Here is a 26,586-nt window from a genome sequence, read left to right on the forward strand (position 1 = left end):
CAAAAACCCCCTCCTACTTTGACACCAATCATGCGAAAAACTAGGAACTTTGGAGGAAACGTGCGCATTGTAGTAAGTTATGTTCATCCACTAGTTCAGGAGTTTTATTCACAAAACAAAACAAAAATTATTGAAAGGCATCTATAACAATAACTACGGAGGATAGGCAGGAGAGTAGGATGGCATACAGGATGGCAGGAAAGGTAGATGAGAGTTAAACAGCTGTTATTTCAACGACGGAGTCTATTAGTGTTAAAGTAGTAAACATAAAAGCAAATTTTATTAACTATATACAACATACGATACATAAATATCTAAAGTAACTCAAATTCAATTCGACTTTGAACATTTCAAGAAAAGCAAAATATAAAAAAACACACAACAACAAAAGTAAAAGAAAAACAAAAACCAATAAATGAATGTAGAAAGAGAAAAGTTTGCTCTTGAAAATCTGTAATTTGCTAAAATACAAAACAAAATATGTAAAGAGAAGTTCAATTTATCAATCAAATCTCGTATATAGCATACATATATATACATACCCACATAAAAACATACATACTTAATGAGAAAAACAAAGGATTAACTAATTATAATTTGTTATGCTTTGCCACATACACCCCACACACCCACACTGTTATTAGAACAATTAAACATTAACGAATGCGAAACGCATTAAATATATATATATAGATATATATATATTTATGTCCACGACGCCCATATTAAATCGTAAACGAGCTGAGCGGAGGAGCGATATCGGAGAACTACCTGAATCATTATATAACCTCATATAGCATTGTATGTATAAACCGATCGGATTGGCCAGCGGCAGAGGAGAGCGACCGGACGACCGACGTTCATTCAGCAAAAACCACAACACAGAAGCATACAGCATTAGTGAAATATTAAATACTATATAAATACACATACACTAAAAGTATAAAGAAGTAGTCGTTAGTGTGATAAATACAATTAATATTAATTAATTCAAACAAAAATAAAAGCGGTTTAACGATTGAAGCAGAAGAACTCGGTGCATCCCGAACCTATCTATTTATTTACCTGCGTTTCCATTTAGCACATATGTACATTTGGGTCTTTGCTGACATATAGACTTTCAATTCCCAATGATCGATCGAAAACCGACGCATTGCCATAATGCTGGAATGAAGAATGAAGTTGAAACGATCCTAGCCTAAGTCATAATTCATGAAACTGCATCACAGTCATAAATTAATGAAATCTTATTCAGTGTACTAAATAGTATTCCATTTCGGATTACAATTTTTCGAATCTTCTTCTAAAAACACATATACAAAAAAAAAAAAAAAACAACCCAAGAAGTTGCATACTTGAGTACCTTAGAAAACAAAAAAACAAAGAAAAACTAGAAACAAAAGTCACATTACAATTATGGCCAATATCAGCAGCTGAAACAGGTCCCCATTTCCGGTTCCGGTCCAACATTTCGCTCAACATGTAGAAACTCTCATTTTATACAAGCAAACCAAAGTCGATCCCCATTAAAAGGCACTTCTCTTCACTCAACGTACTACTACTACTTATATAGGAGTATCCATAGGAACTACGACAAACACACAGCAGCCATACTTTTCGATCTCTCAATAGTTACATATAGAAGGAATTAATTAATACGAAATCGCGGAACATTAGTAAAATACTTCATGGAAACTCATTCAAAAGTAAAAGTACTAAATCTTTTATGATTTGACTGTGATAATAATAATGACAAATGGGAGAAATGAAGTCGGAGGAGGAGGAGGATGTAAACAAATTAAACGTATATAGAGTATTTAAATATATGTACATACAATGCCGCCTGCCCAAGGGCCAAGGCTAAGCATATATTAACCTAGGAGCGAGGAAGGCGAACGAAAAATGATGGCAAACAATCCAGCAATCGATCGAAGAAGTAGAGAATTAAAGAGAATTAAATCCATTGCGAAATGCGAATGAGCAACAAGTTTTACTTATACATATTAGCAAAATATTTAAATAAAATTTTAGCAAAACCAAAAAACCTAAAACCAAATCCCTTTCTGAGTGCAAATGAAACCAAGAAAACGTAACGATGAGGAAAAATCCTTTTTCGAAGTAAATCAAGAAAAATGCAAAATGAAATCAACGATATTTAGTTATGCTCTATTTACAAAATATAATCAATTGAAGTTTTTTAAAGAATCAAGTAGCAAAGCAAACGATTTTATAGATTTATTCATTTAGTATTTGAAAATCGCAAGGCCAAGGCATCTCACATAACCACGGAATAAAGTAGGTTTTTCTTTTCTCAATTTCATTTTACGATTTACAAAATATAAAACAAGGAAAAATTAAGATAGAAAAAAAGAAAAGAACAAGTAAGAGGACTACCAGAAACATAGTCTAGTGAAATCTTTAAACAATTTAAAAAAACAAAATCAAAAGGTATCCCTAAACGAAAGATTCTTTAACGTAGCTCATTCAAGTTTTAACAACAAATCGAAGGCATAATTTTTGCAATTTAAACAAAAGACAAAAAAAAAAGACAACTTGTACAATTGCGAAAAAGAAAACCAAAACGTGTGCAAGCAGTTACTCCTCTCTACATACATATATATGCATAGCTAAATAACCCCAAAGTCATACTCGAGAAAAAACAAAAACAAAAAATGATGGAAAGATTATAGAGCGGATGGCGACTACAACGGCAAACTAAGGCCAACACAACAATAAGACGAAAGCTAAGCTACTTAGGTAGGCGATCGATCGATACCGATGTTAGAGATACAGTACAGAACATGCATGTATATCGAATGTAATGCTAATAATATGTAATGCGTGTCCTGCGCATCTGTATGTAATAGTATTTATAGTAAATTTGTTGAATACATATATACACAGCCAGACACAACCCGATAAAAAAAACACACACACACAAAGACTCCAAACCGGAAACGCCAATAAGTGCATAAAACTACATACATACATTAAACGCAGAGAACATTATAAAAGAGATCCGCATCCAGGATGGAAAATTAGAAAAGCAAAGTTAGGACGGTACATAAATGAATTACGTGAATTACACACATTACACATTTAAGAACGATTATATAAAAATGACAAAACTAATAAAAATTATATTATAATTCAATGAGGTTTTATTGCGTCTTGGGTTGGAATCTCAAAAGCAAGTTTTTATTTGATAAGTTTGGTAAAAGAAAAGGATATATAAATGCAAATCGAATGTTTAAAGTTTCCTTAAATCTAATAATTATTGCTTGGCAAATTCTGGCGGGCAATCTGGCTGCTTAGAGGGATGAGTGGACTTGAAGACTTCCAGTTCCTGCAGCTCCTGGTCCAAACGCACTATGGTGGGATAGGGGCTCAGGTCTGCTTTGTACCTAAAAAATAAGTATTTTACTTTTAAATTATTATTCCAAAACTTAAATGTATATTATTTTATACCTTCTGGCATTGCGAACCTGCGGCACCAGGCATATGTCCGCCATGGTGAGCTCATTTCCCACACAATACTTGCCCGCGGATTGGTTAAGAACCCTCTCCAGGCCGCAGAAACCCCGGGCTATCCAGTGCTGGGCCCATTCCAGGCTTTTATCCTTGCCGATAACCTCCAAGACCGCGACATTCTGCAGCGGCTGAATGCCCGAGCAAATGAGCTCTACAATTTCAAGGACCTTGGTTCTGGACAAAGGATCTTGCGGCAGAAGAGCCGGCTGCGGTCGAGTCTGCTCGAGATAGTTCATTATGGCCACAGAGTCGCACAGGGTGTGTCCATCTGTTGTATAGAATTTAGATAAATGTATTCTGTATATATTCAGATATATTTCTTACCAATCTTCAAAGCTGGAACTTTCTGCATGGGATTCACCTCAAGATACTCCGGTGTATAGACATGATTGCTGACTGTTTTCAGCAAGGAAGTTGGTTGAATTTCGTACTTTATATTCTTGATGTTCAAAGCAATGCGAACTCTCCACGAACAAGAACTGGACCAGTAGGAATATAGTATAGGCTGGGTGTTGGTGGACATGTTTCGGTTAAAAATATGCCGCAAAAATGGTGACAATAGAAGGGCCTTTCTTGTAGCATTCATCTTTTATGGATCTTATCTGTTTTCTGTTGTATAATGAAACAATAAAACCGTGGCTAAAGGCTGTTTATTTATGCTAATTGTTAGAAAATCCAGCGACCAGCTGTTTTTGATAGGAGACTCTGGGTTAAGACCTATCGATAACAAGCTTGTGTAGATGTTTGGTAAGCCTAAAAGCAGGCTTTACTTTTTTGTGGTGAGTTTAGAATTAAATTGGAAATTAATTTTTAATCAGCATGTACTCAAGTCGCTACCATGACAGACTGGCGCAGCATCGAAACTGGCTGGCCAATAGGCTAACAAGAGGGATAAACCCCAGAAGACTGAGGAGGAGGTACCCTGGAGACCTCATTTTTCGGTCGCCTGGGGCCAGAAGCAGACGACCTACAATGTGATGTTTATGCTATTTTGTAATTATGAAAATGCTAACCAATAAGGTTGCCGGCGCGCCCGCTTTAGGGCTGAATTAACAGACACTAAGGACACAAAGGGGTAAACAGTACTCCCCGTATGCCTTAATAAATAATAGGAAAAAAAAAAAAATTTTTAAATAACAAAAGTTAGGGGGAATTGTTTAGGTTAAATATTTTAAAAATATTTAAAAATTAAATATTTTCTTTGATTTTAAAGAAAACGAATGGCTTGAGTACAAATAATAATAAATATTGCCTTCAAGTTTAAAGAACAATAAGGTTGAATTCCCAATTCTCTTTATTAATAATTAAAAATAAATAAATAAACCCAAAAACTCTTCTTTAGTGTGAAGTTTATTTATTAATAGTATATGGAACTGTTACAATATTTCGGAAATTATGCATATTAGTTGGTTTGTATTCAATTTGGTTTTGGTTTTCATTATCGTTTGGTTTGGTTTGCGAAAATGCGCAGCTCTGTCGTCCTATATCCTTTATATATATGTATGTATGTATATTTATTTGTATCGTATGATGATGTTACCATCGGCGTTCGTCCTTCGAATCGTGCCTTGTACTGTCATGCAGGATAGTAAGTAAGTATAGTGTGTACTTGGCATTGGCAGGCTTACATCTACTCGTACAGGGTATGGGGCTTAGGTCTTTGTTTGCGAACAGACACTCTCGCGATCCAATTCAATTTACATCAAGTTGCTATTTAAAATTAGTGTGCACTTAGTTTGTTGGCTTTATCATTCGTCTATGTGCATTGATTCGAGGGAAATACTTGGTTACGTTACACTTTTCGTGGTATCAAAGAGACCATTAAATAGGTGACCAAGTTGTGTTCTTGTAAATTACTTATGAGTTACTCTTTAATCGATTAGTTTGTGTATGCTGGTATAGTTTACTTAATTGCTGACTGACGCTTTGTACTTTGTGAACGATTTGTTTAGCATTTAAACCAACTTTGACATGAAGTACTTATACATACATCTTCTAAATTTGTTTTGTTTTTAAATCCCTGAATTGAATTTTGCTTTTCGTCATGAATTTGTTATGTTTTTTTGTTAGCCTAAATAAAATGCATAAAAATAAGTTACATTTAATATATATGAGTTCATCTTTTAGATCATGTTCACAATGACAAACTAAGGGAATTTGAAGAATCTTTAGTTTTGTTTTTTTTTATTATTATTTTTAGTTTCCGTTTTCGTTCCGTCTCTGAGAATTTTGCATTTGAATTTCGTGTTGGAATTTCGTTAAGTTATCGATAGTATTTTTATGCATTTATGCATATTTAAATGCTGTTAGCAATTTCTTAAATCACATCCGACTGTTTCTGCTTATGGAACCTCCTCCGTCGTCATCTGTCCTCTGTTCAATCCCTACTCCGCCCACCTGCTCGCTGATCAGATTTAAGTATTTAGTTTGTCCTGTGCCTGGGGGTCACGAACTGCAATTCACTTTTTCGTCTTACGGCGCTTTGCAGTTGGCGTCGGAAAATTCTATTTGTTGGGCAGCTCCGGCGGACAGTCCGGTTGATTGGATGGGTGGGCCGCCCGGAAGGCGGGATTGCTCTCCAGTTCACGGTCGATGCGCAGTATAATGGGATAGGGGCGCAGGTCCACGTGGAATCTAAAAAATAATAATACAATTTAGTCACAACTAAAACCAGATCAGAAATAAAACCACTTTTAGTTCTTCAGAAAATTTACAATAAATGTGTTAACCTTTACGTTTTGGTTATGTTGTTTGTGGTCTTTAAATTTGTTTGTAAAAAACGGGTTAAGGGAGTAACTTAAATGGAATAAATTCCTCTGTAATGAAATCTATGGAAACTTTAAGCTACAAACTAGTTTCTCAGAGAATATGTTTACAGTAACCCGCTACAAACTGTTGTTATAATTTATTTAAAATTCTTATTAAAAGTTCCAGAGTTTTTTGTTTATATAACAAGATAAAAGGTGCAAAATACATAAAGTTAAACATTTTAAAAATAATTGTTAATTAAACCTATAGTAATACGCAATTTTGAAGTGCAGTTTTTGTTACTTTAAGTAAAGTTTCAGGAATTTTTTTAAACAAATGTTTAATTTTCAATGAGATTTTTTGGTTAATAAACTGAATGTCTAACTTCTTTAGGTAAATATAGATTTAAACTTAAAAAAAACCTATATATACATATATATATATATATCTAATCATTCTCACCTGCGGGCATTGAAAACCTGAGGTACGAGACAGCAGTCGGCCATGGAGATCTCGTCACCGACGCAGTACTTTCCGGCGGAGGTGGAGAGTGCCTTCTCTACAGCCCGGAAGCCGCGTGTGATCCAGTGCTGGGCCCACTCCTTCTTCTTCTCCTCGCCGACATGGATGAGCACAATGAGGTTCTGCAGCGGCTGGATGCCCGAGCAGATGATCTCCACGATCTCACGAACCTTAGCTCGCTTGTGGACATCCTGTGGCAGCAGGGGTCGCTGGGGACGGGTCTCCTCCAGATAGTGCATAATGGCCACCGACTCGATAAGGGTGTGTCCATCTTGGAGAGAGTATATATTTAAAAGTTAGGAAAACTTTAAGCCTCTTCAACTAACTCACCGATCTGCAAAGCTGGCACCTGCTCCATGGGATTGACCTCGCGATACTCGTTGCAGTGCTGCTCGCCGCCGGACTTGATCAGGCTGATCGGCTTGATGTCGTAGGGTATCTCCTTTAGGTTCATCGCAATGCGCACGCGCCAGGAGCACGAGCTGCGCCAATACGAGTAGAGTATTGGCTGTGTATCGGAGGAGGAGGAGGCATTGGAGGAGGAAACAAGCGAATTTGTAGACATTTTAGCACAGCGAATGAACTGAAAATGACGGGACCGGCCCACAGAGCTCTATTACGAAATCTATTTATTCTAATTCGAGGGGCACAGCCTAACACAGAACAGGTTGCCGCTGATAACGAGTTGTATTTAGACTCGGAGTCATGCCTAGTCAAACTGGTTTAATCATGGGCATTTGGCATGCTTTTGTTTTGTTTTTCTCCGAGATAAAGCAGAGTAGCACTTATCTTTTGATTTTCACAGATAATATCAATTTTTCTCCGAGATTTTTATTTCTGTTTCGGTTTCAGTTATACCCACATGATTCATGGTGTGCAGACGGGAACAGAGCCAGCGGCAGACTGACAAAAAGCACAGCGTCAAGTTCGTCTTGCACCAAAAATAGCGCCCGACAACAGCTGCAGAGCAACAGCAACAGTAGAGAGCGACGAGGGGCAACCGGCGAGGATGGAGGAGGAGGGTGAACAATGGACGAGGACGAGCCCTAAAATGATATACACACGCAGAGCCCAGCGGCTGGCGGTTCCGGCCTGTCCCGGCCTGGCCAATCAACCCAGCAGAGTCGAGTCTATCGACGTCGGTTCCGCCCACCCAAAAAAACAGCCGCACACAGTGTGTACACGGAAAGCATAATAAGTTCCCTAAAAGTTCAATGAACCCATGGGAAAGTAAAGCCGATGGTTGGATCCGAATAGCTCCCGACAGCCAAGCCGAGTGTCCTCGAGTTCCTAAAACCGAGTCACGAGTCACGAGTTTCGGGATCCGAGCTGCCAGTGTCCCGAACTGTGTCGCACACACCACCCCAAGGTCGGCTAGGGGCATTAACCTTAATCAAGTTGTCGTTGTCGTTGTCCTGAGTCCGAAGCGCGAAGGCAGCGCCAAGGACACGGGACCCTGTGCTCAAGAGAAGAAGAGAAAATTGGCTCACAAGTTTCGCGAAACGCTTGGGAGAGAGGGTGTGCTTTTTTTAGGGGTTGCTTTGCTCGTTGAGTGTCGGCCATTTCGGAGTTTGAGTCAAAAATGATGTTTAGGGTTGTCGAGGTAGCCGGAAATTTAAGAATGTAATAAATAAATAAATAATAAAAAACTTTTTTAAGGGTTTTTGAAACCCTTACCGATTTCCCGATAATTTAAATTAAAATATTTATAAATTTATATTTTTTGTAATGCCAAAAAGCAGGCTATACATTTTTTAAGAACCTATCACCGGGTACTTGCTTCCCATTTTGAGCCCTAATTTCAGAGTCCTGACAATCCTGTTCTGGCAACTTTCGCAGTGTATATGTACGCGAGGGAGGAAAGCTCACTGTTTTGCGCAAAATCCAAGTTTGGAAGCAAAGGGAAGGAAGGGTATGAGTGCTTCCCAGACTAAAACTGAAGTCAGAGATTGCTGTCCGCGTGGTATGAGTGATATTGCGGGAATGGATTTTCGCCAGAAAGCCAAACACTAGGCGCCAATGACACGCTGGGTACCAGGATTCGATTCGATTTGATTCAATGCCCATCCAGGCGATTCACTTACCTTTGCTATGGCCGATAAGGACATAGCGTTGTGGTGGTACTTTGAGTAGTTAATGTTGAAGCCGTTGAGTGCAGATGCACAACCCCGTTGGAGAGTTGAAAAATGGTAGGATCCGGGCCGGTTAACTTGAATCGGCAATTAAATCCAGGATATCCTGTATATCCTGCACAGTTCACTTGCTTATACACTTTGTTCACTCTAATTCACCATTCACTGTTGTCCCGATATCTCAACGATATATGGGTGTATATACGGGGTTTGTTTTTATGTGTAAGCTTCCTTTTGCAGGCACTGAAATGCACTCAAAACTGAACCTCAAAGTGAAACCGCTTGGGCAAGCGCTAAAGGATAGCGACAGGATATGAAGCCAGGACGCAACTGAACACACTGAACTAAATAAACGAGTGCGAAAGCGAAAGCCAAAGCAAACGCAAAAAGGACAATGACAAACGCCAACAACAAAGCCAGCAGCAGAGTTTGTGACTGTGTGCGAATGAGCGAAGGTGAGAGAGGTAGGACCACAGCAAAAGGGAGAGAGAATAATGGAGAAAAAGAGAGGACAAAGAGGAGAATGTTTATAAAAAAAGCTTTTGGGGTTGCGACTCCGCTAAGCTTTCAAAGGGGTTAATAAGTGTTAATATGTACTAACAAGGTACAGTAAACACTCACATAAAAGCAAGCATAAGTTCCGGTACCTTCGAAACATTATGAAGGTTTTCTAGGGATATTATTTATACCTCTATTGATTATCTTGAAACAAACATAACACCAAGCTCTTTCATTATCATACATCCATTTTTTTATACCCTTCGAGGGTATTAGAATTTCATTCAGCAGCTAGTCACTGCAAGGGTATGCAATGTTCGTCTTGCCGAAGTTAACTTCATTTCTTGTTAAATCTGAAAAATATTAACCAAACCTTCCATAGCTCGATATAGAAACACCATTCATTTAGTTACGACCACCATTTTATTTTCGTTTTTGTGTTTTTGTAAGTTTAGTTTTCATTTTCATTAAGTTTGCTCAAATCATGTTCGATTAAATTACATGTGCTTAAACCTAAAAGTATGTATGTACGTATGTATGGACTAAAATAGTTAACAAAGTTTTTGTTTTGGCAATCAGTTACAGTTAGTCGAAACGAATTCAAAAACCATTACAACGGAAACAACAACAGGAAATCGAATAATATGCTATACGAGTAATGTTTTATCTGGCTTTCAGTATTCGTTTTTTTTGTTTTTTAGTTTCGTTCGATTAGTAGAAATGCAACAATGTGTAAAGCGGCTTAAAAAGGACCGCCACAACCAATAGAATATCACACCAAAAATGGCAGAGTACAACAAATCCAACGGAGTGAGTAATCAGTGGAGTAGTTACACATAAGTGTGGAGTGTAGAGTGTGGTGCGTCTAGTGTTCGTGAGGAGAAAACGTGAGGGACGCGGACCTAACTAGCTTGGTAGGATCCAGGACTCGGGGGTCCTGCCGTGAGGTACGTGCCTGTACAGTGTGCTCTCGCGGGTGACCGGGGCGTGGGCTTGGCTGGCCCTGACTGGGCCTTGGGTACAACATTCATAAAGTTTATCTACCTCGTCGCTACCTAAGTTGTCGTTGTCGTTTTGCTAGCTAACAAAAGTAACCGTGTATATTATATGTATAAAATTACCAACAAATTCATAAATTATTGTTGTAATACGTTTAGAAAATAGTGTCCATATATATCATATATCGTCTCTCAGCTGTCCTCACACTTAATCGCTAATGCGTTTTTCGAAGAATTGACTACTATTAAATGGCAAAAGTGTGCCATAGTTTCTCTTTCCATTTTTTTATTTTTTGGTTTTTCTTTTTTGTTTTTTGTGTGTTTTTTTGTAGAGTTTTTATGTAATTACATACATTTCACATACACATGCAATACACAATAATCATTGTAATTGTAATTATGTTAAATGTAACTGGTAACATCATGCTAAATACATTAATCCTCCATTATAGACAGTGTCCCCTCTTCTCTCAGTATGCTAAAAATCCCCACGAACCTCGTCTCGCATTCTTTCGCCGCCTTTCGTTACATTTATCAGAGATTTTTGACTTCTAGCAAATACATAATTTTTTAAAAATTATTTGGAGGGAATATTCATGATTTTTTTTTTTTAGTTTTGTTTTGTTTTTCTTTTTTTCAAATATCTTTTACATTGATCGTTTCTTATCAAAGTGCGTGATGTTCAGAAAATATTTTCGCTTTTCCATAGCATCGCTTATGAGATTGTAAGTCTGGTAAAAACAATGAACGATGTGGAACAAAGGAGATATATATGTATGTATAAGTATGTAAGTGCCTTTTGTTGTTATTAAATATTATTAGGTACCAAAAAGTGTAAAGCAAAAAGTCAAAGTAATATTCTGCGTTTAAATAAAAGCATGTAAAATTGTTTAAATCTATTTTGATCATCAGTTTACAACCATGAAAACATTTACGTTTACGTTTACGTTTACAGTTACTCTTACTTCTGTCTGTACATTTATAGATGCACCGTAAAATATTCGTTCATGTCGGAATATTAATATTAGCACTGTATAAATACATTTATATATTTCGTTAATGGTATCCTTTCTCCTTTGCGTGCTGCGAGTTAAATAGATTTACATGCTACGTACGATTCACGTTCAACAAGAGGTTACAGCATCTCAACTAAATGCCATAAAGTAACAGTTTGCTCTTTATAAAAGTGTCTCTCTTTTCGCATATTACAGTTAAAACTTACATCGTAGATTTGTGTAGTTCTCTTTGTATATACGGTACTTAATCATAGCAGGGCCGATCCGCCCGACTCCCCAGATCCCGGAATCGGGCATCTCGGATAATACTGAGCGGTAAAGTTTGTCTTGTCAGAGATCGTGACCGGGGGATCCTCTGCTCGGCGGCACGGAAACGGAAAGTGTACGGAATGCTGCGTCTCATAATTTCGTATATTGTATTATTACTCGTCAGTCTAAATACTCTGAGATATAAGCAAAGATTCGATTCGATTCGAAGGAGGTGCCGCTGTCCCGCAGAGGATCCGGTAAATACTTAGATCGCTTAAAATGTCCTCTTACTGGCTAAACAGGAATGCCCATGCAACAACATGCACATGTTTGTTTTTCTTTTTTTTAAATAAAATTGATATGTCTAATAGCTATTATCAATCGTTTTCAATTTCAAAAGATTTTGTATTGTATTTCGAAGTAATCCTGTTGCGTTTTCTAATTTTAAATATTCGGTTTCGGTATGACATTCATGGTAGTATGTGTGTATCCGTACGATTTACAAAATATGTATTGCAAACAGATGCCGAGAAGAACCATAGATGCAAATTGTATATACTGATGAGCTTGAGTTTTTACAGGTTATACTTTATATTTAAATACGTATAAGTATTGCATAAATACAGTTTGTCTTTACATTCGCTTAATGAACAATCACAACGCAGAGTTTTTCGAATAAAGTGAGTCAGTGAGTGAGTGGGTGAGTGGGTGAGCGAGTGAGCGAGTGAGTGTGGACGAGTCGCTGGCGCTGGCACTGAGTTCTGCAGATGTTTCTCGGAAATACCTAGTGGAAGTAGCACTCAATGTCACAGATTGTCCTTTACTGTTTTCTGAGAGAAACAAATAAAAATGCAAGATGTGAAAAAGAAACAGTTGAAATCATTTAATTGGTAAACGATAAACATTTTGGCACAGTAAATAAATAAGTAAAATAAAACTTACAAAATAAAACATAAATAATGTAGACTAGACTCGCATTTGACTAGACGTTCGCGCAGATACTTCTTACGATCTGTTTGTCTTTAGGAAACATTCTTGAAAAGCAACAAAGTGCACACACATTTGAACTTAAGCTTACATTATCCCTAGATTTGAACACTTACTTAAGGTTAAACACTCATTTGTGGATACTTTATTTAGTAATACTTAAGACTTACGCTTGAAGGCATTTGAGCATAGAACAGAATCAGAATCGAACAGAAGAGTTGTACAATACAAACGGAAGTGGAAAAACTAAAAACTGAGTCGAGAAAATGCACACAACAAAGGATGATCAAGGATGCAGATTCGGACTATTATTATTGTATGCGAGAAAGTCTTTGAACGGCTTCGAGGGGCCCACAACAAACAGTAGTAAGTAGTAGTAGCTTTCGAAGATGCTTTTCGTGGTGGGTTGTAGCTGTACTCGTTTCTATGTTGTATGTATATCTGCTTACTCTTATTGTATATAACACCGAAAAATATGCAGAATCCTGTCGTCCGTCAACTAAACCTATGACTATTGTTATGGCTACTATATATGCTATCCTGGAGGTGAGGGCGAAAACAAGGTGAAGGGAAATAAATAGATGGTTTTCGATACTTCTTTGTGCTGGCTTTCGGTGTAAATCTCTGATTTGGCTATTTACAGCACCTGATCCTTAGTGTTCTGAGTTGTACGATAAGAAAAAGTCACGCTAGCGAATACAACCTTAAGAATTGCTAATAGTTACCATCTTCCATATTCTTTTTCTGTCTGTTTTTAAGCCAGAGATGCCCAAGCAGAGTACTTCAGAAGCTTTCTGCTTCTACGAGGACTCTGCCTGGGCCCCTCTTCTTTTTGGGGTTGGGAAAGTTCGAGAGACTAAACATGAATATTTAATTTGGTTTTGGTTTTTAGCCTTGCATGCTTTGGTTTACATTAAACTAGATTAATTTACGCCATAGTTAATAACATACCACCCGGGTCGGTCGGTCATTGCATTGCCCCCAAAACGTTGAATCAATTGATCAATTTGTTGTAGTACATTAGCTCACTGTCCAAATGGAAAACGTGTGATTCTTGTTGTTGTTCAAATTACTGGCAGATTTACTGTTGTACCATTTAATTTAATATATGCTTGTATATAATTCTATATCCTATGCCTATATAAAACTGCACTGTGTCTCTGTGTGTGTGTCTGCTCTGAGAGTTGAAAGCTGAACTTTGAACCCTCGTTGTCCGTCTGTCTGTGTCTCAGTGTTTTTTTTTGGGGGGGAGTGGGTTTTTCAAGGGGTATCTAGAAATATCAATAGATTAATGTCTTTTATGCGTTTTGGAGAAATTTGAAAGATATCCTTCCTTATCGTTTAGTTTTCTAGACTCTTATTTACAGTGTCTTATGGCCTACACTTTGCGTTTAAAAGTTAAAACTCTTCTCAACATCCACATCCACGTCGTTTAATTATATAGTACATTTGTGTGTATGTGTGTTAGAGTTGAATTTTGTTCACGTTTTAGCTAAAATCGTTTTTGATCTCACTCAATATCACTTGATTTCACTAGATTTTCATGGGTTTTGCGGTTTCGTTTAGGGTTCCTCTTTGGGTTTCGGTCTCTAAACCATAGTACAATAGTTAAGGTTCGTAGGTAGGTAAGTACGATCTAAGTAAAACTTCAACTACTCGGAGTTGTGTCATTAAAACTAGAACAACAATCATATATCGCATACGTCGTACACCTAGTCCAGTATATATATATATAGAGATTCTCTTACTCGCTACACATTTATCGCCCTAGTAAAGTATCAGTGTAGTGTGTTGCAACTATGTACGAGTATTTTGAGTAGAAAAAACTTGTAGTTAACAGTAGATTATGCACTAATGTCTATCATAGATCGGGATTAGCCTCGGCTTTAGCCTCCGGCTTGCTGGTAGTATAGTTATAGAGTTACACCTACAGTCAAGTCGAGCTGAATAAAGGCCTACGATATAAAAAAACGGTAGGTATGTATACATTTACATTTACATATTCGTAATCGTATCCGTATGTATTACTTCAACATATATATTGCACTTGCCTACCATATATGTATATAGTCAATAACAATTCAATTTGAACTTGTACCAATCCTTGGCTAGACTTATACCCTAAAGCGAGTCAAAGTGTTGCTACTTAGGTGATAGTTTAGAGAGAAGGTGATCGCTAGATAGAGATTCGGAATCGGAATCGGGGATACAGATAGTTAGAGATAGAGATAGAGCTAGTGAAGAAATGCCTTTAACTACTACGTACACGTGACATTGATTTTTAGACTCAAATTCGTCTAAGCATAAATTCTAACAGTGGTAAACAATGCTTGCTGCTTGCTTAATGCGATTGTCAATCGATTTTTGTTTGTTTTTCTTTCGTGTTTCGCCTACGACGAAGTGGTGATGCTGGATGCGGTTGCCACATTGGCTAGTCCTGATCCTGCTGCTCCTGCTGCCCCATTGTTGAGTTGCTGATGCTTCTGATCCGGCTCCTGGACACGATGGGTCTTCATATGCGCACTGCGACTTTTCACCTTATTGAAGACCCTGGTTGGGAGAAAGAGAAAAGAGAAGAAGACGGCACTTTATGAGAAAACTTAGCTCAGAGGTCTCCAGGTCGAGCACTACTACAGCTAGAATGCAGACTAGGCGGATTAATTGGACACTTAGAGAGACAATGAAGCACATAGAGTAGGCAGCGATTAATATATATAACATGCTTAGATACAGATAGAAGCTTAGGTTTAGGTTTAGCTTGGAAGAGTTTCATGCAGAGATACGAAATAGACTTTAAGCTTTCTTTCAATTTTGGTTGTTTGTTGGGTTTACTTCTTACTTAGCCTTGTGTGGAGTTAAAATTTGCTTTGTTGTTTATAAATAACTATGGAAAATAGAGAGTTTATGTTTAGGAATAAAACGAATAAATACAAATAAAATAAACAAGTGAGCAAGTAGGAAAATAAAAAGAGTTAAGATTGAGAGTCTTGTGTGCCTTGAGGGATATTTACAGCCGATATCGGGTGGGGGTTAATTCCTCGGCTTCCAGGATCGGGTTTGTGATCTATCAAATTTCGAATGCCCCTGCCCAGAGCCCGTGTTAATTGAAATATATAGATATATATATAAATATATTATTATGTACAAAAGTTAGAGGCACTTAGCGAGCGCTGTGATTAGGTTTATCGAGAGGTAACAAAATGACAGAGGAGAACAGAGACCAAGTGAATGTGACTGTGTGTGAGAACGGAAGAGGATATCGAAATGAAACGAAACGGAAACGGAAACGGAGGTGACGAACGCAAAGGGACACTGCGATCCTACTTACCGATCATGGGGCCAGCGGCTTCTGCCGATTTGTGTGGGCTTGTGGAGCTGATATCAGTTACGGTTACGTCTATTTGCGAGTTGTGACTCTTCGCTTTAAAATTGCAATTTCGATTTATTGATTGTATTCGTAATTCGATTTGGGTTTAGGTTGAGGTTAAGGTTGAGGTTCAGTTTCAGTTTTGTTTGTTTATGTTTTGGTTTTGTATTTTTGTTTCAATATTTTTTTTTTTCGCATCGTGGAACAATACAATACAACAACAATAACAACAGTTAATATCGCTTGACGAAAACTCTAACTAAATGGCATAGGGAAATCGGTAACTGACATACAAACTCAAGATAATATCTACAAACTCAAGGCCAAAGTATATAGATTTATAGAGAGAATATAGAAAGAGAGTGGAAGCATTTACTTGTAAAACTCAAAAGGAAATCAAGGAGTCTCAGAAATTATAAAGAAAGTTTTATAAACTCAAAATCTATTAACCAAGTACTCGTATACGGAGTTATTTTACGGTACAGCGTGCTTTACGATCTCAACTCAAGTCAATATACGGGCACTCAAATCGCTTGCGGACTTTCGAATTTTTTTGAAAAGGATGGTCACAGGTGTTTTTTTTCTGCTTATATCTTTATGGTTTTTGATTTGGTTTTGGCTTTTGGGGGGGAATCTTACTTGCCGCACACCTTGCAGGGAAACTCGCCCTCCTTGGCGGCACCTGGTATGGCGTTAATTCCCTGTTCCGGCTTGGTTGAGGCCGAGATTGCTGTTGAGGTGGCAGCAGCTCCAGTTGTGGCGCCAGGATTCTGATTGCAATTGCTGCTGTGTGTGGCTCCTGCTGCTCCTGTGGGAGGTGCTGCATTGCTGGCGGGATTGTTGTTGCTAATGTTGCAGGCATAGTTGCTGCTGCCATTAATGTTGCTGCTGCCGCTCCCATTGATGTTGTTGGTGTTGCTGCTACTACTATTGACACTAGTGGCCGTGCCCTGCTGGTTATTGTTGCTAGTGCTGTTGCCATTGTTGTTGCTATTGCTGGTGTTGCTACTGTTGCTGCGACCATAAGCGTGAATGCGTACATGACCGTGCAGCGCCGCCTTCGAACTGAAGCTCTACATTCGCGCAGGCAGGGATTTTGGTATGATTTTGGTTTTTTTGGAGCATTATATACAGAGAATAGAGTAAACAGAGAAAGAGAGAGAGCCGGTGAGGTGAGGTGGGTCGTTGTGTGATGACTTTAGCTTGGGTTAACAGGGGTTTCGGAGAGCTGCAACTTCGTGCTCGGGTCTGGGACAAGGACATGCTTTCCCTTCTTAGGATCACTACTTCAACTTACCGCTGAGCAATCGGCAATCTCGCAGACATAGGGCTTCTCCACAGCGGGCGTGATCACCACCACCGGCTCCATCTTCAAGTGCGACACCTTGTAGTCCACGCACAGCTTCTTCCAGAAATAGTACATCTGCACACACTCGCCAGAGGACTTGGTGAGGAGCTGTGAGAACCATAATGTAAGCTAGGTCTCAGAATACCTTTCGTTAATACTTACCTCACTGGCAATCTTGCCAAAGTCTTTGCCATGCTTCTCCAACCCCCGCAGGAACTGCTCCAGCTCGTAGGCCGTCCACTTCATCTGAAAGGCACCGGATTGCGTCTGCAGCAGGGTGAGCACCGCTGCCGCCGAGTTGCCCCTGGCCTTGAGCAGCGTTTGGAGCGCCACCTCCTCGGAATGACTGCCCATGGGCACGGCCGATGACTTGCTGAGATCAATGTAGCGCATCAGTATCTTTTCGTCCTCCTGCACTTCCGGATTCCACATCAACTCGGCGCCGAGTGGATCTCGCACAGCCTCCTCCGGCGGCCGGCAACTGGGTATCTGCGCCTGGTAAGTGGAGCCCAGATTAACCTTAGACTCGTCGGAGAAGTCAACAAGGCCCACCGGATCCCCAAAGTCATCGTCGAAGGCATCGAAGAGACCTTGGCCCAGGCCCAGCTGCTTGCGGACGCTGCAGTAGAGACCGGTTCCCTTGCGATCCGGATTCAGGATCGGAGCCGGCGTATAGTGGGTACGGGAGGGCTTGCGCAGCTTGGAGCGGTGCGGCGAGAGCGTGTGGAATTTGGAGAACTTGTGCGTCTCCTGGGGCGCACTGGAGCGCAGGCGGCGCTTCAGAATGGAATTGGTTTGATTCGACAGCGGCTGCAGATTGGTCACAGTGGCAGGCAAGGGCCCTGAGGCTAGCAGGGATTTATTACCCATTGTCGTGGCCGTACTGTTGGTGGTGGTGGTTGTGGTGTTGCCGCAGGCGAACAGCAAACCAGCATCCAGAGTCGTCGTTGTCTGGCTTTGATTGGTATTCATTTGACAATCGTTGGGCAGCAGGCTCTCTTGTCCGCCGGCGACCATGCCATTGGAGGTGACGGTTCCTTGGTAGAGCAGCGGCTGCAGCAGGCTGTTGAGGGGCTGCAGTCCCTGCATGTTGCTTTGACCATTGTCCACGTATTGCGTTTGGCCGGAGGACACCTGGGCAAAGCCATGTCCTCCCACCAGGGGCAGCATGAAGTCGGTCTGCTGCTGCACCACCGCTGGCAGGGATTCACCCTGATTTGGCGTTTGCTGGGGGAGAAGAATCTGCTGGTATTGCTGCTGCTGCTGCTGTGATTGCTCCTGCTGGGGTGGCTCCTGGAGCTGCTGCTGTTGCTGCTCCTGCTGCTGCTGTTGCTGCTGATACAGGTTGCCATTCTGTTGGACCTGCTGCTCCAGGGGCTGTATGCTGCTCATTTGCTGCCGCTGCTGACCAAACTCTCTGGGCGATGAGGACAACAAGGGGTCTTCCGAGTTGGGCATCATTTGGGACTGCAGTCCCAGCCCCGGCAGGTAGTAGAGATCGATGATGTTCTCGCCCTGCTGCTCGCTGGTCAGCTGCAGCTGCATATTCTCATCTGGCAGGACTTCGCGCAGGACCTGCTTCACATCCTCCGCCGAGCCAATGCCGCTGGTGAAGAAGCTCTCCGAGAGCGGGGAAGTGGCATTGCGGGAGTCATTGAGGAACTCCTGGTCCTCGTCCAAGAACGAGAGATTCGTCTCGGCAAACTCACGCAGATCGCACTCGGTGTCGTCGTCGGTGCCATTGAGCAGGTCCTCCACCTTGATGGAGGGATCGAAGCTGCTCTCCTCCAGCACCGACTTCAGCTTGAGGATCTTCTCGTTGTCATGCTCGTTCATCTGCTCGATGGTGGCCTGACCCTCGTCCGTCTTGAAGTAGATGTGCGAGAAGTCCGTCTTGTCGCCGAAGAAGGTGTTGCTTGCATCCACGAACTGAGCGGCTGCATCCTCAATAAACGGCGAGCTCTGGGCCATGTTCTCGTGGCTCGAAGGCGGCGTGGGATAGGCCAGTGGCGAGTGGAGTGGCGAGGCCAGAACACCACTGCCATTACCAGGACCAACACCATTTCCGGTTCCCCGCATGCTGGCTATGGCCTGGATCTGCGAACTGTTCTGCATGATCAGCTCCTTGGAATGGAATTGCTGAAAGGTGGGCAACGGCGTGGTATTGGCTCCCGCCCCTGGTCCTCCGGAGGAATTGCAGCCAGCCTGTCCGCTCTCCGTCTCCAGCTTCACCAGCTGGGTATGCTCACTGTCCCCGCCCTCGCTCAGCAGGGCAAAGTCCTCGGAATGTTCGCTTTTAATCTGCGTCTCGTCCTCGTCGTCGTTCAGCAGCTCCATCGAGTCCACCGTTTGCAGCAGCATCTCCGTGTCGGATACGTTGTATACTTCGGCGTCGTCGAAGAGATCGGTGCCATCGCTGGTGTATGTCACCGTGTAGACACCACCGCCACCGCTAGTAATAACACCGCCTGTCCCACTCGGAACTCCACTAGTGGATCCTGAAACATCCTGACTGGGCGCTATGGTTAGCGAAAGCGGGGTTCCATCAGCGAGCGAGATATTGCTCGAGGAGCAGCTGGTATTAGTGGAACTGGAGGTGCTGCTGGTGCTCTTCACCAGAGTGCTCAGGCTGCTCAGCTTGCTCTTGGTGGACACCACCTGGACGTCAGAGGGTATGATCACGGTACGATTGTTGTTCGTGATGATCTGGCGACCCACCGTCTGGACACTGCTTCCGCCAATGGTGGTCAGCTCGGTGAGGGTGCCCATTGATTGAGTAGCCGTGGCACTGGACGTCATCAGGACACCGGATGTCGTTTGACACTGGGTCTGAGCCTTCTTTGAAGTCACCGCAATGCGTGTACCCCGCTTGAGGAGCTCTATCAGCGTGGAGTCCTTGGGATCCGTGTTGGTGGCCGTGGAAATGCCGCTAATGGTGCCGCCTGCCTTTAAGGCAGTCAACGCACTCATTGTGGTTGTGGTGGGCACATTATTGGTGGTTATAGTGATGGTATTGGTGCCACTGCCCAGATTTAGAGTCTTTGCCTGCTTTTGCCCACCGCTGAAGATCTCAATGCTCTGCGGCAGGCCAATCTGTTGGATGCTCAGGCCATTGCTGCTCTTAATGGTGGTGGCTGCCGGAAGCACGGCTGTGGTGGTGCCTGTGCTGGTGGTCAGGGTCTGGGTGTGTCCACTGGAGCTGCTCTTAGGATTAAGGAAACTCTCCAGGTCGCTGATGGATCGACGCAGGGTGGTGGTGGTGCCGCTGCTATGAGGCGGTGCGGGAACCACAAAGGAGCCCTGGGGAAAGAGGATTATGCGGAGTAAGAATCCTGATTTCGGAAGGGATCTTTGGGGATCAAGAATCCGGTAACCCTTACCTTTGTCATGTCCTTGCGCTTGCTGATAATCTTTTCCTCAATGAGGGCTCTTACTCCAATGCTGGCCGTCTGCAGGGGTGGGCCACTGGAGTCCTTCTTCTCGCTGCGCTTGGTTTCCGGATCCTTCTTGTAGTAACCACCATGGAGACGCATATGCCCATTGAGGGCGGGTATGTTTTTGAACTTTCGGTGACACAGATTGCACTCGACGGGCTTGTCGAGCTTCACAATGTTGAGCAGGTGGGGATTGATGGCGGCCACTAGCTGGGGACTCAGCTCTTCCTCCTTGACCTCCACGGGGGAGCTAGAGGAAGGAGCCACCAGATCAGTGCTGTCCTCAACGGTGACCGTCACATTCTGGGCATTGTTGAGCTGCAGGAATAATTTAAAAATGTATAAAAATATAAATTAAATATAAATTATCCTTTTCTTACCAATTGCATATTCCAGGTCCTCGGTCTAGCTTGCGACGGCGCCGAGTTCGTGTTGATCTTGTAGGAGCTGACGCTGGTGGGCGAGGAGACGGTGACCTGGGCGCTTGTCTGCTTCGTCTGCTGCATGATCTTGCTGATGAGGTCCAGCTGCTCTCGGGTCAGGCCCTCGCCCTCGAGACTCATCCCATCGCTGAGCGTGATGGTTGGCCCTGGCGAGCTGGTGGCTATCACGGTGCCGCCGCCGGCAGAAGGCGATGATCCTGCCGTCAAACCCAAACCAGATGTCGCCGAGGAGAGCGACGAGACAGAGGCAGAGGCGGAGGCGGAGGATGAAGACGAGGCCGTGGAGGAGGCATTTGACGATGTCGATGTGGTTGGCGATAGCAGAGTCACGCCCGTCTTGATCGGCAGGTTCATGGCCTTGATCTGCTCATCCGACAAGGCAATTCCAGTGGCCGCATCCACCACCGAGCTGCCCGTGGAGATGTAGGTGCGAATGCAGGTGGCTCCGTCCGGGGAGCTGGCATCCCCGCTGGCCGTGGCCGGCGACAGACTTAGCGAGCTGGTGGCCACGCCCACGCCGCTGCTGCTGCTGCTGCTCGCTCCGCTCGAGCTGGCGGTGGGCGAGAGCGACTGCTGGCTGGTGGTGGTGGGCGTGGTGGCTCCGCCGGCATGATGGTTCTCCGAATGCCGTCGCAGGGAGCGGGCATCGCAGTAAGATTTGCCGCAGCCATCCGCCTTACACTCGTAAGGCTTCTTGTTCCGATGAGTCATCATGTGTCCGTTTCTGGAGGGGGAAACGAGGATGGAAATCAGTGTGGTTTAGTGGATCAGTGGATCAATAGATCGGTGGCTCTGCGCCATTTACTCACAAGTGATCTTGCCGCTTGAATGCCTTCGAGCAGAGCGCACAGATGTATTTCCGCTCGTCGCTGTGCGTCAGTTTGTGCTTGGCCAGCGCCGAGGCATTTCCAAAGATCTTGCAACAAGTCTATAAAAAGAGAAAGAGAGAGATCAGGTGGAGGGGATGGTGTAATTAGCGGCTGTCGGCTGCCCTCTAGATAATTGAAAGCGCTGCGGCCCGAACATTTTAATGAGCCACATTGCGTATACGTTATGTTGGTTTTTCGGCCGCCACACACCGCAGGCTAATTACGACCACCGAATTCCGAACGCCCGAATGTCGAATTCCAACCCAAAACCAGGCAAAAGCTAGGCCACATTGCACCCTAATACTATGTGCAATGTGTGCTTCAATTTGAATTCCTGCAGCAAGCGGTAAAATGGGGCATCCCTGCCTCAGCTGACCTCCTCCTGGCATCCGCAGTATCGTAAAACGCGTCATAAAAAGTACTTTACTGCCGTAGTATTGCAAAAAAATGAAGGAGGAGGAGATGTAGAAGTGGCAGACTTTGAGCCCCGGCACTTTGAGCGTCTGTCAGTTTTATTGACAGACGTCGAAACGTGTTGAATGCCCCCGGGGCGAGAGTCGTTCAAAAAGTCAGTCCGTCGTCAGTGGGTGGGCTTTTTTCTGGTGTGGAAATTTTCCACACAGCGAAAACAAAATTTTTAAAATTAATTAAAGACTTTAAAGAACCCAAGTTGAGTGTAGCAAGTCACAGATATTAAAATACATGAGTCTGGGAGGAAGTTTTTGTTAAGTTGTTAGTTGCATTTAATTTAAACATTAATCTTATGGTCAAAATACTACAAAATATTAATAAATTGAAATAAAATATTTATAAATACAACAAAATATTAATATTTATTTATTTTTTGTAGAATTTGTAACATTAAATTAATGTCTTAATTAAATTTAACAAAATTTAAAGGCTTTATTTACTGCTCATAAATAATATCATTACTCTATTAGAACTCTTAATGTTTTTTGGAAAATGTCAGCTACTGTTACAACGGCAACTGTTTTTTTTAACGAAATTTCACTCATCAATTACATTTCCAAATTATTATAATGTTTAAAACAAGTAATATATTTAGCAACAATAAAGTATAAAAAAAAACTTCTACAATTACCAAGCTCTCTTTTATTCCACAAGTTTTCCCCCAGTGCATGGGGAATTACTATATTTCAAAGACTTTTGGGTAAAATGATTTCTAGCCTTTGATGGTCTTCTGCCCCCCAATTCCCCCCAGTTATCAATTCTAGCAAATTCTCTGGCCAAACCAGCTTCTAGTACATACATATATTACCAACTAGACGGGCTCTCCGCTCAATTAGCGCCGTGTATAAACACAGCCGGACTATTGGGCCATCATCATGTTAGTTCCAAGTGCCAATGCGGCGCACTTTTACGGCCGGAGAGAGTCCGAGAGGCTGCAGGAGTGGCACTTTTCGAGAGCTCTGCGCGTTTCACCTGCCACTTGGCCGAGACGACCTTAATGTCTGTTTATAAATATTGCACGGCACTCGGCCGACCGCCTGTCCAACTGTCCGACTGCCCCGACATGTTGGCAGGGCTCAGGAATGACCGACAATAAATTAGCGATTAGACCGCGGATACATGAATGCGGATTGCATGCCAGTTCTGCCAATTTCCACCATTTAGATACTTTCGAAAGTGTCTCAAACATATGGGATGCAATCTGCAGACTGTCATTACAGTTTTTGGCATAAATAAACCTGATTAAGCACCTATAATACCCATTTCTAATAAGCACAATAGAGTTTTTACGCACCTGACACTGCTGCGGACCGTGTCGCGTCGGTGAGGATAATTTGGGGCGATTCTTGCGCGGCGCTTCAACGCTGATGATCCCGCCAATGCCAATCCCAATCCCTGACGAGCTGGTGTTGGTGGCTGCTGCCGCTGTGCTTACTCCACCGGAAGCAGCGGGCACATGTCTGCCGTGTCCGTTGCTCTTGAAGCTGAGACTGTGTCCACCGCCGGAGCTGCTGTTGCTGTCGTTGGAGTTGCTATTGCTGCTGCCGCTGCTGCCAATGCTGATGCTGCTGCCCACAGAGGAGGCTGTGCTGAAGTTGCTGCTATTGCTGCAATTGCTGTTGTTGTTGTGCTGATTGAGTAAACTGGCCGCACTGCTGGTGCTGCTGTTGCTCATAATCTGGGCCAGCGTGGTGACATTGGTGACCGTGTTGCTGCAGCTGCTGCTGCGGATCAAGCAGTTCTTAATGTAGCTGGTGTTTGTCTTGGTACCGTTGCTGCTTGTACTGCTGCTGCTGCTACTGCTGCTGCTGCTGCTACTGGTGCTAGTGGATGCGCTGACCGATTGCACACTGCGCCTGGTTATGGTTATCTTATTGGGATTACTCAAATGATTGCCAACGGCCGATTTGCCTGAGCTATTGCTTGAAGTTGCTGCTGTGATTGAGTTGCTGTTGTGGTTTTTAAGAGCTGCAGGGATGTCAAGATGAGTAATTGTGTACATCATAAATCATTGCATAAATCTTTTATGTTTAACTTACAGGCTGTCTGTATGGTGCCCAAGACATCTGCCAACATTTCCGGATCCGGATAGCCTATGGTTAGAGCATTCTCTAGCGTTGCCGCTGACGCAGTTGCAGCGCCATTCGTGGAGGTTGTTGCTCCTCCGCTTGATGCAGTTCCCGCTGGCTTCGATGAGGCTGCCTCCAAGGCGTTGGCATCCCTTAGTTGCAGAGTCACGGATCCCTCGGTGCCCACGGAGGCGCTGCACATCAACACGCGCGGGGCGCTGCTGAGAGTGGTCAATGGCAGGTGTATGCTCTTGGGTACCTGCGAGATACACAATAGATGATACTTCATAATCCCTATATACCGCTCTACATGTGTGTGTGTTGTGTCTGTGTGGTAGAGGGAGACAGAGGACAGTCGAAATGGCTGCCAAAAGGCGCGACAGCAATGGCTGTCAGGCGAGATTAGTCGAGATTATTGATAATTCACAGCAACTGTCGCCTAATGGACGACGCGCCGCATAATTAATTGAAATTAAATGCACTCACTTCGAGTACGCCTCAGTAAATACGGAAGCCCGTTGAGTATACGCCGTGTGGCCCCCCCAGACACAACGATTCACATTTCGCATTTGGCACTCGCATAACAATTGTGTATTTTTAGGCAAACTCATACACCCATGCCCCTCGACATGTATTAATTTAAATGCAATAAAAGTGCAGTCATAAATTGGACTCTCTTGCGAGAGATACGATAGAAATGAGGTCAGCGGGGCAGCAGGGGCACACCCGTTGTTAGATGGGGGCAATTAATGCTTTATAAACCGCAACCAATGCCCAATTAATGTGGCCTGCAATTGCCCATAACCACAAAAACAAAACGTGAATAAAAATAAATAAAATGGCCGTGCATAAATTTCCAAAAGTGCCTGCGACCACAATGAAAGCAAAACAATAACACAAACTGGATATACTGATTCACATTCAGATTCAGTCGGTGAAGACACTGAAACGGGCATAAAATTTCACGGAAAGTAAATAAACAATGCCTTTATTATTGTTTAAGTTGTGAGCAAAAAACACGAAATAAAAACACGGCTAGCTGAAATGAAAAGTTCCCTGAATGAACTGAACTGGAAATGGAGCCACAAGTGGCCCCCAGACCACCGACTCATCTCTGTCCGCCCCCGCGCTAATGTTCCCTCCAAAAACACACAATTTGTTTATTTAAATGTGCCAGTGGGCTATGAGATATATATGGGCAGGAGGAGTAAATTAGATTTATGTTTATCAATTGTTGTGATAACCTTGTCGCTGCTTTGAAAAGCTTTAAGTAATCAGTCGAGTTTCGGGGATTGGCCAAGATTTCTTTCATTTTAAAGCGAACAAAATTTGAGCTCTTAAAATTCATTTGAATCGTTTTCTTAGGTCTTGTTGGGCTATATTTTCAAACATAAATTATATTCACATCAAATCAATTCCAGGAATAAAGTAATTTAATGTTTGAAGAGGATTATCTGAATTTTAAACACACAAAAACTGTATCATTTGAATTCGATTTAATTGTTTGTTTAGATATATTTGGGGTTAAATGTCTCAGATATTTCGTAACTTATTTTATTGAATGGTATAAAGGTGTCTAGAAACCGATATCATTTAAACTCTTTTAGGCTTATTACTATACTGTATAGTGTACTATAAAATAGTTACTGTTCACCTGATAACAACTTCTGTTAATTAAATGCATTCTTTATTTATTTTCTGACAAAAAAATCACAGGCTTTGAAACACAAACTATCTATAATTTATAATTCATCTGAAGCCATTGAACTAAAGCAAAACAAACTTCGCAACATTCCCTTGTTATCTTTACAAACTTGAGCCAAAGTCAACTTGTTTAAAGTCCTTTAATTTTCCAACTTTCCAGAGCCTTTCCTACCTTTCTGAAAACAAAGTTTAACCTTGTC

At 42.3% G+C, this 26,586-nt stretch overlaps 3 protein-coding genes across 9 annotated transcripts in view; all 3 read right to left on the reverse strand.

Moving 5' to 3' along the window:
- Positions 1-3,164: 3,164 nt before the first annotated feature.
- Positions 3,165-4,221, reverse strand: GstZ1 (Glutathione S transferase Z1). The gene is made up of 3 exons (XM_017164875.2): positions 3,856-4,221; positions 3,469-3,799; positions 3,165-3,404 (listed from the first exon to the last, which is right to left on the reverse strand). Exons 1-3 carry the CDS (start codon positions 4,115-4,117, stop codon positions 3,275-3,277), a joined length of 723 nt encoding a protein of 240 aa, XP_017020364.1. The 5' UTR covers positions 4,118-4,221; the 3' UTR covers positions 3,165-3,274.
- A 1,477-nt stretch (positions 4,222-5,698) lies between these two features.
- Positions 5,699-9,256, reverse strand: GstZ2 (Glutathione S transferase Z2). Of its 3 annotated transcripts, none has more exons than XM_070287305.1 (4): positions 8,886-9,256; positions 7,132-7,309; positions 6,742-7,072; positions 5,699-6,165 (listed from the first exon to the last, which is right to left on the reverse strand). In XM_070287305.1, the coding sequence occupies exons 1-4, from the start codon at positions 8,907-8,909 to the stop codon at positions 6,036-6,038; spliced, it is 663 nt and encodes a 220-aa protein (XP_070143406.1). In that variant the 5' UTR covers positions 8,910-9,256; the 3' UTR covers positions 5,699-6,035. The 3 variants fall into 3 exon arrangements, with proteins under 3 accessions (XP_070143406.1, XP_070143407.1, XP_017020350.1); XM_070287306.1 differs by lacking the exon at positions 8,886-9,256 and adding an exon at positions 7,664-7,681; XM_017164861.3 differs by lacking the exon at positions 8,886-9,256 and having other exon boundaries at positions 7,132-7,497.
- Positions 9,257-14,104: 4,848 nt separating this feature from the next.
- LOC108073483 (uncharacterized) overlaps positions 14,105-26,586 on the reverse strand; it is a 33,577-nt gene continuing 21,095 nt past the window's right edge. For 2 of the 5 annotated variants that reach the window (XM_070286906.1, XM_017165138.3), the window contains 9 exons: positions 24,653-24,941; positions 23,908-24,581; positions 22,083-22,201; positions 21,211-21,997; positions 20,777-21,148; positions 17,559-20,696; positions 17,346-17,504; positions 16,688-17,121; positions 14,105-15,231 (listed from right to left, as the gene is read on the reverse strand). In XM_070286906.1, coding sequence (XP_070143007.1) covers positions 15,072-15,231; positions 16,688-17,121; positions 17,346-17,504; positions 17,559-20,696; positions 20,777-21,148; positions 21,211-21,997; positions 22,083-22,201; positions 23,908-24,581; positions 24,653-24,884 — 6,075 coding nt within the window. In that variant the 5' untranslated portion in view covers positions 24,885-24,941 and the 3' untranslated portion in view covers positions 14,105-15,071. Of the gene's footprint in view, positions 15,232-16,009; positions 16,103-16,687; positions 17,122-17,345; positions 17,505-17,558; positions 20,697-20,776; positions 21,149-21,210; positions 21,998-22,082; positions 22,202-23,907; positions 24,582-24,652; positions 24,942-26,586 lie in introns of all 5 variants that reach the window. The other 3 variants (XR_011445225.1, XM_070286907.1, XM_017165139.2) reach the window with 3 other exon arrangements.

This window comes from Drosophila kikkawai, chromosome 3R (assembly GCF_030179895.1).
Source record: "Drosophila kikkawai strain 14028-0561.14 chromosome 3R, DkikHiC1v2, whole genome shotgun sequence".
NCBI lineage: Eukaryota > Metazoa > Arthropoda > Insecta > Diptera > Drosophilidae > Drosophila > Drosophila kikkawai.

Bases quoted from the DNA above. Each gene is read 5' to 3' on its own strand.
- GstZ1 (XM_017164875.2), bottom strand. From the start codon at position 4,117: ATGAATGCTACAAGAAAGGCCCTTCTATTGTCACCATTTTTGCGGCAT. The intron at 3,800-3,855 runs GTAAGAAATATA...TCTATACAACAG, and splicing joins AGTTCCAGCTTTGAAGATTG to ATGGACACACCCTGTGCGAC. The intron at 3,405-3,468 runs GTATAAAATAAT...CTTATTTTTTAG, and splicing joins CAGGTTCGCAATGCCAGAAG to GTACAAAGCAGACCTGAGCC.
- GstZ2 (XM_017164861.3), bottom strand. From the start codon at position 7,366: ATGTCTACAAATTCGCTTGTTTCCTCCTCCAATGCCTCCTCCTCCTCC. The intron at 7,073-7,131 runs GTGAGTTAGTTG...ACTCTCTCCAAG, and splicing joins GGTGCCAGCTTTGCAGATCG to ATGGACACACCCTTATCGAG. The intron at 6,166-6,741 runs GTGAGAATGATT...ATTATTTTTTAG, and splicing joins CAGGTTTTCAATGCCCGCAG to ATTCCACGTGGACCTGCGCC.